The following is a 10,845-nucleotide window of genomic DNA, read 5'->3' on the forward strand; positions in this document are numbered from 1 at the left end:
GGCAGGCGGGTCTGACGGGTCGCATATGTGTCCTTGCAGTGCGCGACGCGGATCCCGGAGGCCGGGGCGCTGCTGGACCTGCTGGAGAAGTGTCCTGAGCACCAGAAGAAGGGAGGTTTTCCTGTCGTAGCTTTTGAGGGGTTGGATGCCACAGGTAAGAGCAAAGTGTGGTTGGAGAACCACAGATGAGACACGGTTGGAAACAGCAACAGAGGTGGCTTTCAGCCAGGTGTAAGGCTTAAAAATTCAAAAAAATCCAGGAAATCCTTGTATTTGAAATAATTGTAATTATTTGAAAGAATTAGTAATTATAAATACTAGTCTGTATTCTCTTACTTGTAGAAGTTCTAACAGTCAATGCCAATTTTCATTCAGTGGATGAATTCCTTCATGTATGTAAATGAAAGAATACGAAGAGTGGAGTACTGGAAATTAAATTTTGTGCGCAGGTGATGAAACATACTTTTACCAGAGTTTTCAAAGAAATGAATGAAAATAGCAGTAGTCTGGGAAACTGGCAGGAGTTTGCCTTGGAGAGGAATGCCAGTTGCCTCTGAATAACTTTGTTTTCTAACTTTTCAGTTCAAGACAACTGAAAGTCTCTTCTAAAAATAAAGTATTGGGTGACAGTGTGGCAACATCTACATGAATTGTGACCTAGAAAAATACTGTAGATGGAAATGTAGAGAAATTGCCGTGTGTTTAATGCATTTAAAGGAGTGAAGGTAGAAAGCTGGAAAGAGGGAGGGGAGAAAGGCCTCGAGAGTAGAAAGTGGAGTAATAATTCCTGGAACCAGATATATAATTGATTTCCACTGAAAATCTTATCACAAGACACTCGGGTTACATAGGTGTCAGAACACATGCTCCAAGTGAAAAGATAAGAGTATTTTTCAGTCTTTAAAACTCCGTTGTATATGATACATAACAAATGTTTCCTTCTGTAAATGAAATGCAGGCAAAACCACTGTAACCCAGTCTGTTAAGGATACCCTGAATGCCATTCTGCTCAGGTCTCCACCAGCTTGCATCAGCCAGTGGAGGACAATATTTGATGATGAGCCAGCACCCATTAGAAGAGCATTTTATGCTGCAGGCAACTACATTCTTGCTTCAGAAATAGCGAAAGCCTCTACTCAGGCACCTGTGATCATAGACAGGTTTGTATATTCAAGTCCTCTTATATCAGTGCCAGCATACAGTTGTTCAGTGTTACAAGCCGAAATTGTCAATGATAGTTTCTGGGTTTCTTTTTTGTTTTGTTTTGTTCTTTCTGGAAGTGCTACTTTGCAGGTAGTTGGATAAATATTAAATCTCCTGAAGAGTAATACTTGTGCTAACAGTCAGGTGGGGGACTTCTGTCAGTGTAACATTCGTAACTGGCTGTAGCACACACATTGTATCTTCAGTTAGGAATAGCAGAGGCATGGACCTTTAGCTTGATCCAGAGCAGGGCTCTGTGGCAAACCTGAGGAGAATGAGGGCTGCTGATCATGGCTGTTTAAGAAGTATCTGAGATATAGGTGGATTAGAACGACAGAGTTATAGGTAAACTTACTCTTTGAGGATGTAAAGCCAGAAGTAGGATTTCCACTTTTGTTTGGTTTTGTTTATGTAATTTCTCGTTTTCTCTAACTGTATAGGCAGTTTGCAGTATTTATCTTAATAAAGGAAGTCTAGATGAACTTTGAAACCCCTGACTTGTTTCAGTAGATGTACTGTAACTGCCTCTGCCTCCAACATACATATACAGAAGTTGTTTGTGTATGTGTGACTGCCATTTTTAACCAGCCTCAAAACTCCTGAAATTTGTAAAATACAGTGCCTCATAGTGGTGGGAACGTTAAATGCAAGTGAAGTGCGTAACCATTAATAAAGTTGGTCTTCATTCACATGTGGTTTAAGACTGCATGTTCTCTACCAAATCTGTTGCATGAAGTAGGATGGGAACCACAAAAAAGAGACACTGAGTATTTGGTTTGGATGTATAACGTAACTCTTCTTTTGAACTCTTTATATGAGAAGACTTTATTTTGATAGGAGTATCTAGAATACTCTTTGCCTAATGTGTAGCTTCTGCCATATGTTTTAGTTAATAATTCACAGTAATTCTGAATATTGCATTGAGTATTATCACTCTATTAAGAAAAATGTATGCCACAGAATTGTTCTTTGTAGTTCCCTTCAAAATTACATTGTCACCTACCTGTCACCTACTGCAGTTGTCATTATGTTGATACCTGCTTCCCATATTACTGAAGAATTAGTGTCCTCTTCAAAATTTTCCTGACAGATACTGGCACAGCACAGCTGCCTACACAATTGCCACTGAAATAAAGGGGAAAGTCCAGGATCTTCCACCAGTTCATGATGAGGTGTACCAGTGGCCAGAGGATCTGCTTAAACCTGACCTTGTTCTTCTCCTGTCTGTTGACCCAGAGGAGCGAGCCCGGAGACTTCAGCAGCGGGGACTGGAGAAAACAAAAGAGGAAGCTGAGCTGGCAACTAACAGTTTGTTTCGCCAAAGGTACACTTTAACAAGGAATAAGAAGGTGGAGGCAATCTTCGCTCCTGTAGGATCAGTAGCAAAATGTCCCAAGGATTCATGGCTGACAAGGAGGATAAATTCCATCAGTTCTGACTGAAAGTGTTTGAGAGCTGCAGGTGAAGAACATCATTCTCCTGCAAAGGAGCTTTGAGTTAAAATCCTTGTATTTTGCTACTTGCTGGTTTTATTATAGTCATTGTTTTATTGTAGTCAGTTTTATTGAGATCATGAAGGAGAAAGATCTAAAGGTTCTGGATCTGGGAAGCAAGAAATTAAAACATGTAGCTTTCCCAGAAAAGTCTGTAATTGAGCTTCAGATTAAGATAATAAAATTTAGATCTCTTGTAGATGTCTTGTGCTAAGTGTCTCAGGTCCCAGTAGAGTCAACACATTCAATGGAGCCTTTAAAGTGATTTGGGTCACCACCTGTCCAGTGATCTACTCATAGGTGTCTAGAACCATTTGATATGATCTGAGACATCTGCATGAGGCTGGCAGATGTGATGCAGAACCTGTGGACCCTCTCTGGACCAGCAACTGGAAGCTAAATGAAATAGTCCAGAACATCTGCTTAGGCAACTGAATTGCGCTCTAGGTATCCTACTTCAGGATGTGCTGAATTGCTGTCTAGTCTCTGCCAAATGTATTGATTAGATCATCATTGTCATCATTGTCATCATTAAGTTTCTATTAAGTGGAAATTAAATAGCTAGTGCTCATGTAGATACATCTGTATAGACCGTATAGACACCTGAATGTAGGTGAGCCTATAAATGGCAAAGCTGAAATCTGCCTCCAGGGTTTTTATGTTTTTGGAGATGATATACCTTAAAAGTATCTATTGCTTAATTCTGACAGAAGCTCTGTGTGCACTCAGGGTTTGTATAGTGGGACCTGCAGAGGGATGGTTGAGCTGAGAGAACATGCTACCATTTAAGAATCTCATGTTTTAATTCTGTTTCTTCTTATTCCTTTCAGAAAGCCTTTGGTTATTTCTACTTGTTAATTATGTCAACCTGAATGTGAGAACATTCAGAATTTTGTTTGATTAGTTTTGCAACTTTTGGCCTGAATGTTTGGCATTATTAATTCTTATGGAAACCTAGAAAATGATATTCACATTCTCATTCACATCCTTATAGACTAAATATAGGAGAGTTCTGCATTATAAGAAGACTTATAGTCTAAGTGAGAAGGTGTTCATCCTGTATTTCACCTCAGTATTCATCTGGTTAGCAAAGCTGATCAGAGAAAAAGGTTAAACGATGTGTCACTGCAATCCAGTCCTCCAGTGACGCAAAGCTGAGATCAGTCAGTGAGCACACCTGCACGATGCCATGACGTATATTCAGAGAAACCTTAGTGAGTTCACAATAAATTAACTCACGTGTTAGAAGCAGGCTGTCCTCTGTACTGCTCTACCAGACTGTATCCAGTGCTAAACTGTAAAGAAATACTTTAATACCATACCATGCCATGCCAACATTGGATGGAGCTCTGGGAATCAGTGTCAAGGGAACTATGTGCTTTGAGGTTGGCATTGTAATCGTTACTAATAGTTTATTGCTTTTTGCAGTAGGTTTCATTCTGCAGTGCAAACACTTTCTTCTGAGAAATGACTAATACCACTTCATATCCCTGCAAATTGTAGTTTCACTTCTCTTGTTTTGTTTTGAAATAGAGTAGAAGAGTCATACAGACGGATGGTAAATCCTGCATGCCAAGAGGTTGATGCCAGCCCCTCCAAGGAAGAGGTTCTCAAGACTGTGCTACAGCTAATTAAAAAACACTGTGCTTTGTGAAAGCAGCTTCTGTGTAACAGCAGTTAAAATACACTTCTTAGTGCACATAAAATATACCTTTTATTGCCTCTCTTATTTTGGTACCTGAGAATGCTCTGTGATGTGTTTTGTCCCACCGAAGAATCTTCTCTTTCTTCTGTCTACATCAGTCTGGGCACGTTACCTGTTTTAACATTGCCTACTGGTACTTTCCTGTGTAAGGCAAAATACCACTCCTACGTTGTTCAGTGTTCTTAGTAAAGCCACAAACATATTACGATCATGTACAAAGTACCTCGGAGTGCTCTCTGACACTGTGACATTTCAAGATGTCATGTTGCATCTTCATCACCAGGAGAACCCGTTCCCACATCTGTTGTGTACCAGAATTCTCTAGATTGCAGCAGCAGCCTTAGGTGGTCAAGGAGAGGCTGAAATATCATCCAGTAATAAAACAGTAAAATGATCAGAACATTGAGGAACAGAGCACCTAGCAGCCCAGTGTTGTTTACTGGAATTTTTTACTGTGTTAGCCAAGTGCCATTATCAATGTATTTTTATTGTAAATAAAAATGTACTCAGTACTGCAGTTCCTATATCCAATCTGTATATGCAAGGTGATAAAAAAACTTCTAAAAATACATTGTATGAATGCATTGTTTAATGGTTGTGAGTATATGTTATTAATATAATACATTTATATGTTCTAATAATGTATGCTGTTGTATTTGGTGATTTATTTGTGTAACAGTAGCCTTGGGATTTGCAGTGCATGCAGACTGGAAATACATAGTTGTAGGTGCTCCACTTGTTTTAGAAATTATGAAGCATTCAGGTATTCAGTCCTTGATAAAGGAAATTCTCATATAGGGGGCATCCCTGCACACAGACTATTAGGGTACAAATAGTGTGCCTGCCCTTAATGTTTTGCAGCTTTAGCTTTTCCAGATCGCTTGGCCTGAGAAACACCACTAAATGCTTTTTTTCCCTTATGCAAACTTGCACGTAAAGCCAGACCACCTGTTTTTTTGATGCTGAGTTCTTAAAAGTGTAAGTTTGTATTTAAGAGTGCTGGTAATATATATGCAATGAGTGGCATCAGACACTATTAATTATACACATGCAGTATATATTCATACTCCATGTTTTTCTTCAACCCAATGCTAATTAGTCAGAGTAACAGAACAGCAAAGCAAGGGAGACCAAAACAATGTGTCTTTTTCTCATGTCAGTGTTAGGATTAAAGATCTGCAAGAGGTTGTATGCCACATGCAGAACATTAATGTGCCTAATCACTCCCATACCTCCAATTTCTGTGATATTTCTGACGCATTTCTGCTACATTTTTGTCTGCAGTGTCTAAAAAGACTGCACTATAACTTACATTTATAACAAATGTGGAGGTTTGTCACTGGCTGCTGAAATGCAGGCAGGTCTGGGAGTGGAGCTGCAGGAATATATGAAAACCTGTCATTGCTCCCAGTAAGAGCATCACCTGCTTCGTGTGCTATAAACTGTTTTGCTGGGCAGTTTGATGACCACAAGAGGTCAGGATTTTGGTTTCAGTGCTTAAAAGACCTGAAGCTCCAATTAGTTCCACAGATTCAGAAGCTTAAGCTATGTCTCAGTAGCTAAAACTGTTTTTCTGCAGCTTTGGAGTGTGGTCATTGTGTCAGACTGTGAGGTCAGCCCATGACAGCACTGGCCTGTGGCCACCAGTGTCTGCCACACAGTCCCGAGCATGGTCAGCCCCTGGAGCATCCCACTTTGCCTGGGACCAACCCATTCTGGAGACCAGTTTTGCTAGTACAGACAAAGGTTGCTCTCTGTCAGTCATCTTGAGGGCAGAGGATATTCCACAGCATGTTTCTGTTATTACTACCCCAATAAATTTAGTGATTTGATAATTTACTAATTTACTAGTACAGACCTAGCTTTAAGATGTGATACTGCAAAGGTCCTGATACTACTACAGTCCTCAGAGTGTCTGGGGACCAGTAAAATACACACACAGAAACTTAATATCAAGCTTCTCAGCAGTTCTTTTAAAGTCAGTGAATACAGTCCTTACTGAAGAATAAATATGGTTTGTAAAGTTGGGATGTTTCTTGAAGTACAAAACAATACTTTAATTTGCCCAAATTAAATTTTCTGTACTTTGCATTTTTTAAAAAAATTCTCCAGGAGTTTTATATGACAGAATTTTACAAGATTTTTATTTTATTATTTTATTTTATTTTATTTTATTTTATTTTATTTTATAGAACTCACTCATTTTTAGTCTCATTTGCTTCAACTTTTTTGGTCTAGAGGAGAATAAATACCTAAATAAAATGGTGTTCAGTTGTCTAAACACAGACATCCACAGCCAGTTAGTCTCCCTGAGGTATCTGAGATGTCTGCATGGGGCTGCCAGATATGACAGGAGACATTTGGTTGAGCTGTTGATCTACAGAGCGACAGCTGGAGGCCTGCAGGGATACCATATGGTGCCTAAAACGGTACTATCCACTCGTTTAAGCAGTGAGAGGGTTAGAAAGCAGCAGAGCAGCCTCTCTGGGCTGTGCCTGTATTAGCAGGTGGCCTGGAACAAGTAGGGCAGATCCGTAGCGCAGAGAAGCTGGTGCAGAGGACCCAGCGTGTGCCCTCCATGTATTTCAGAGATTTCTTTCAGACCAGCTCTTATCTGGTTGCACGGGCTGCTCTCACGTCAGCGGCTGTCATGAAGTAAGCGTGCTCCTACACCAGATCTTTTGGTTTAGCTTTGTCTGGATAGAGTCCAGTTCACGGACACAACAATGAGAAGCAAAGCAGGGTGAGGAGGGGTGTCAGGAGGAGCGTTTCAGAAATACATTTCTAATCCAAGCTGAAATGCTAATGTGGATGTGTTACACAGATTTAATGTAGAAGCAACATGAATCTCTTTGAAAGGTTTCCTCGGAGCCAAAACAGGCTTTGGATCTGGTTTCCTCAGTGTCCTTATTGAGGGTTCACCTGGAACACGCTACAGCTCTTTTTGGTCCATGTTTCCAGGTTTCCTGCAGGAGGTAACCACAGGATGGGAGCAGGGAAGAGTGGATTTGGGTGCATGCTTGGTCCCATCTTGCTGTAGCATGGGACATTGCCATGGTTCTCATCCAGTGCTGCTGTCAGCCTGAGAGGGGAGAAAAACACTTGCAAGCAAGCAACAAACTTCAGCAGCGAAATGAAGGCTGGTAGTCAGACACTATCCTCCCAAAAATAAAAGTTTGCAAGACAAAGACTAGTTCCCCAAATTCAGATGCTAGAAGATGACATGCAGGCTCTGTTAGAAGACAGAAAATATCTATCTCCATTACAGATAAAGTTTCATAGTCATGATTTTTACCATTATTTTCTGTAAGGATAGCAAGTGACTTTACATACACACTGATGCTTCATCAAGTAGGAGTTCAGTGTGCTGAGTGCCTGGAACTAACACATGATGGCTAGAGAGGCCAGTTCTTCACCAGGTTTTCTTGACTGTTCTATGTTTTGTGCCTTTTCCCCATAGCATTACCAGCTTCTATAAATTTGCTTAAAAATGTGCATGCTGCCACCACTATCAATTCCTGACAGTTTCAGAGGCAGGAGAGTCAGGACTTTGTGGGACTTTGATGGAAGGTAAAATGTCTCTTTTCAAGCACAGGATGAACGAAGGCTCCAAAGAGTTTTTATTTTTATTTTGCATTTTTTAAAGGAATTAATAATTTCTAGTTGTCTGTTAAAATTCATTAGCTTTTTCAGTCCCAGTTCCCCTATTTTCTTAATTTGAATATTTGAAGAAACACTTTAGACTGAATTGTTGCTGCAGGGGACTGCACTGACTTTGATCTTTTAAATGGAAACTATGTTCAATAAAATTAAATCGCCTCTTTTGAAAAGACAAAGATCATCACCCTCTGGCTTAATCTAGCTAAACAGATGTAGGGTTTGTGTAAATATGCAATCATTGTAATCTGAAACAAAAGCTAGAATACCCTGCCATCAATGTAAAAATGCATTCTGTGTTACCAGCTGGCCAGTCATGACCTTTCATTCAGCCATAGAGACAGTGCATGTTGTATTCTCCAAAGCAGGGGAAATATGATGAAAAATGCTATTTCTAAGAATTCATAGCTTAGTAAAAGAGTAAGCCAGATAAATCCCCATTTTAAGCAGAGGGCAGGTACAGAATGAGCTCCAGTGGGGTAATTGACCTTTTCTGCTGCTCCGCCCCTCCTTGAGGCCTGCTGCACAGGTGAAAGGTTGGTGCAGTCTGGGGTTTTGCTTGGGCTTTCAGTTTTCTTTCCTGGAAGATGCTGTAATCAAGCAGACGCATCTTTTCTTGAGAAGATGGAAGTCCCAACTCCTGCAGAGGATCTAGATCACATCCCACAGCTGTAAGTCACTCTGAGGCTCTCGGTGGTGATACAAACACTCTAGTAGAGGATCATTTCCAAATATGTCTTCCCTGACTCTAGCGATACCAGTCAGACTTGCATGATGTTGGCGTGGTAAGTAGTGATGCACCGTGCTAATGAGTCTCACCTGCAGGGCAAGCAGATTTCGCTGTACTGACATGTGGATGATACTGTGCTGCTACTGTCTCTGAAGCTTGGTCTGTATCCAGCTACAGGTACTCCTTGTCCCCAGTTCCATGACTGCAGATCCCAGAAACTTCCCTTTCGCTCCTGCAATCCAAAGTGCTGGCAATACAAGCTTCAGACACCTCTGATACCCACCTTGTCCCTCCAAAAAAGAAATCCTCAAACATCTGAAGTCTATTTTTAGTTTTCACTCCAAAATGGGATGCAATGCTTCTGTGTCAGGTTGGCAAAGATGTCTCTCTGCTAATATTTTCATTTGAGCTTTCTCACTCTACAACAATATTTTACTGCAGTTGGTTACCTTAGTGTGTCTGTTCTCAAATAAGCTGTATAGGCATCCCTTAATAATGTATTATTTTTGTGTACTACGTATCTCTATTTCCCAAACAATATGAATTTTGCTCTGTTTTTCCATTTTCCACATGAGATTGTTTTGTAAATGTCAGGCTATTTTATTGAAGGGAAAGCACTTGCAGTTAGCTTTTATTCACTAATTCCGAGCTTCTGAGCTGCGATTGTATTTAACTGTGGCATTTGGGATCAGAAGCCTTTAGCGGGGTCTGACTCTGCTTCCCTGTAGCAACACAGCTTCTCAGCTACCAGCAGCGTTCCCATATGGCTCTTGTAGCACAGCAAAGAGTTCAGCTCTTGAGTTCATCTGCTTCACAATTACAGCTGCCTCCCTTGGAGGAGGAATCATCTGTGCAACAAACTGCTCTCAAGGTACTGTAAAAAGCTTCTCTTCCTGTGTGGGAGTTTCACTGAGCAGACAGCTAGGAAATATCTGAACGTGGGCTCTGCATAGGAAATTAAAAATTATTTCTCTGCAGCTGCAATTCAAAGGAAGCACCTACATGTATCATTGCCGATGATCACCAAAAATAGATTCAGTTTCTCAAAGTGTTTAATCGTAGGAAGAAATTGCTTGGCATTTTACAGGATTTTTCTGTAAATCTGAATCTGTTGGGACAAAACCTACTGCTCATATAGGTCTCCAGAGACACTGGATCTACAGGGTGTTTTTTCAGGACAATTTAATAATATTCAGAAAGGACAGGAGTTGCTTTCCTCATCTTCTTTTTCAAAGAAGTGATTGAGGCAGTTTTTCATGGCAAAACAAAGGGGAAGCTGCAGAACTGTCCAGGAGAAGGGGAGCAGAATGGTCTGCAGCCATGTGTAGATGCAAATTCACCAGCCAACGCAGTCCCTGATGTCCACCCTGACCGCAGAGCCCTGGGACACTGCCCATGCCTCAGAAACCTGATCAAACAAAACTGCAGGAGGCTGCAGAAAGCCCCTTGAGGAGGGCAAAGGAAAAGAGGAAAAGTCTTCCAACACAAACAGAACAACCTGGGAGCTGCTCTACATTTGCAGTTTATCAGGCAGAGGGGAGATCTGAGCCAGAGGGGAAACAGAGAGGGCTGTGTTTAGCACGTGCCGAAATAAGGAATGAGATGGAAAAAATGGGGGATATTGATGCAGATTGAGTGACATACTTCACTTATAAGAGAGAAGCAGCAATATATTTATTGATATAAAGCAGCTATTTAACAAAGTTTGATAGTAAATGCACAGTGGTTTAACGGGATTCGATGGCAAGGTACGCTTGATTATTTACTGCATAAGAGGACAGGGTAAGTCAGACTGTCAGGGAGATCCTCCTCTTGAGTTACGAGTTTTGGAGAGGAGCCTCTTGCTTTCTAAACTGCTTCTCAGAGGGTTCTAGGTGCGGCTGGACCCAGTCATAGTCCCAGACTTGGTCAATGGTTTATGTCTAAAAGGTTGTATGTGCACAATCTAAGATACAAACTTAGCAAAGCTCACAAAGTTTAGCAAGCTATTAGTCACTTACCGAGGATCTACTGCAGCAAGGAATCTCTCAGTATTGAAGAGTAAGGGATCTCTGCAG

The 10,845-nt window shown here is 40.9% G+C and overlaps 1 protein-coding gene across 1 annotated transcript; it reads left to right on the plus strand.

Annotated features, from left to right (window-relative positions):
* Window positions 1–13: 13 nt before the first annotated feature.
* CMPK2 (cytidine monophosphate (UMP-CMP) kinase 2, mitochondrial) lies at window positions 14–4,350 on the plus strand (the record flags this gene model as incomplete). Its single annotated transcript, XM_010186157.1, has 4 exons — window positions 14–154; window positions 959–1,160; window positions 2,294–2,527; window positions 4,230–4,350. Coding segments are annotated over 4 exons (698 nt in total), but the record flags the coding sequence as incomplete, so codon positions are not given.
* Between the last annotated feature and the right edge of the window lie 6,495 nt (window positions 4,351–10,845).

This window comes from Mesitornis unicolor, unplaced genomic scaffold (assembly GCF_000695765.1).
Source record: "Mesitornis unicolor isolate BGI_N332 unplaced genomic scaffold, ASM69576v1 scaffold39886, whole genome shotgun sequence".
Taxonomy (NCBI): domain Eukaryota; kingdom Metazoa; phylum Chordata; class Aves; order Mesitornithiformes; family Mesitornithidae; genus Mesitornis; species Mesitornis unicolor.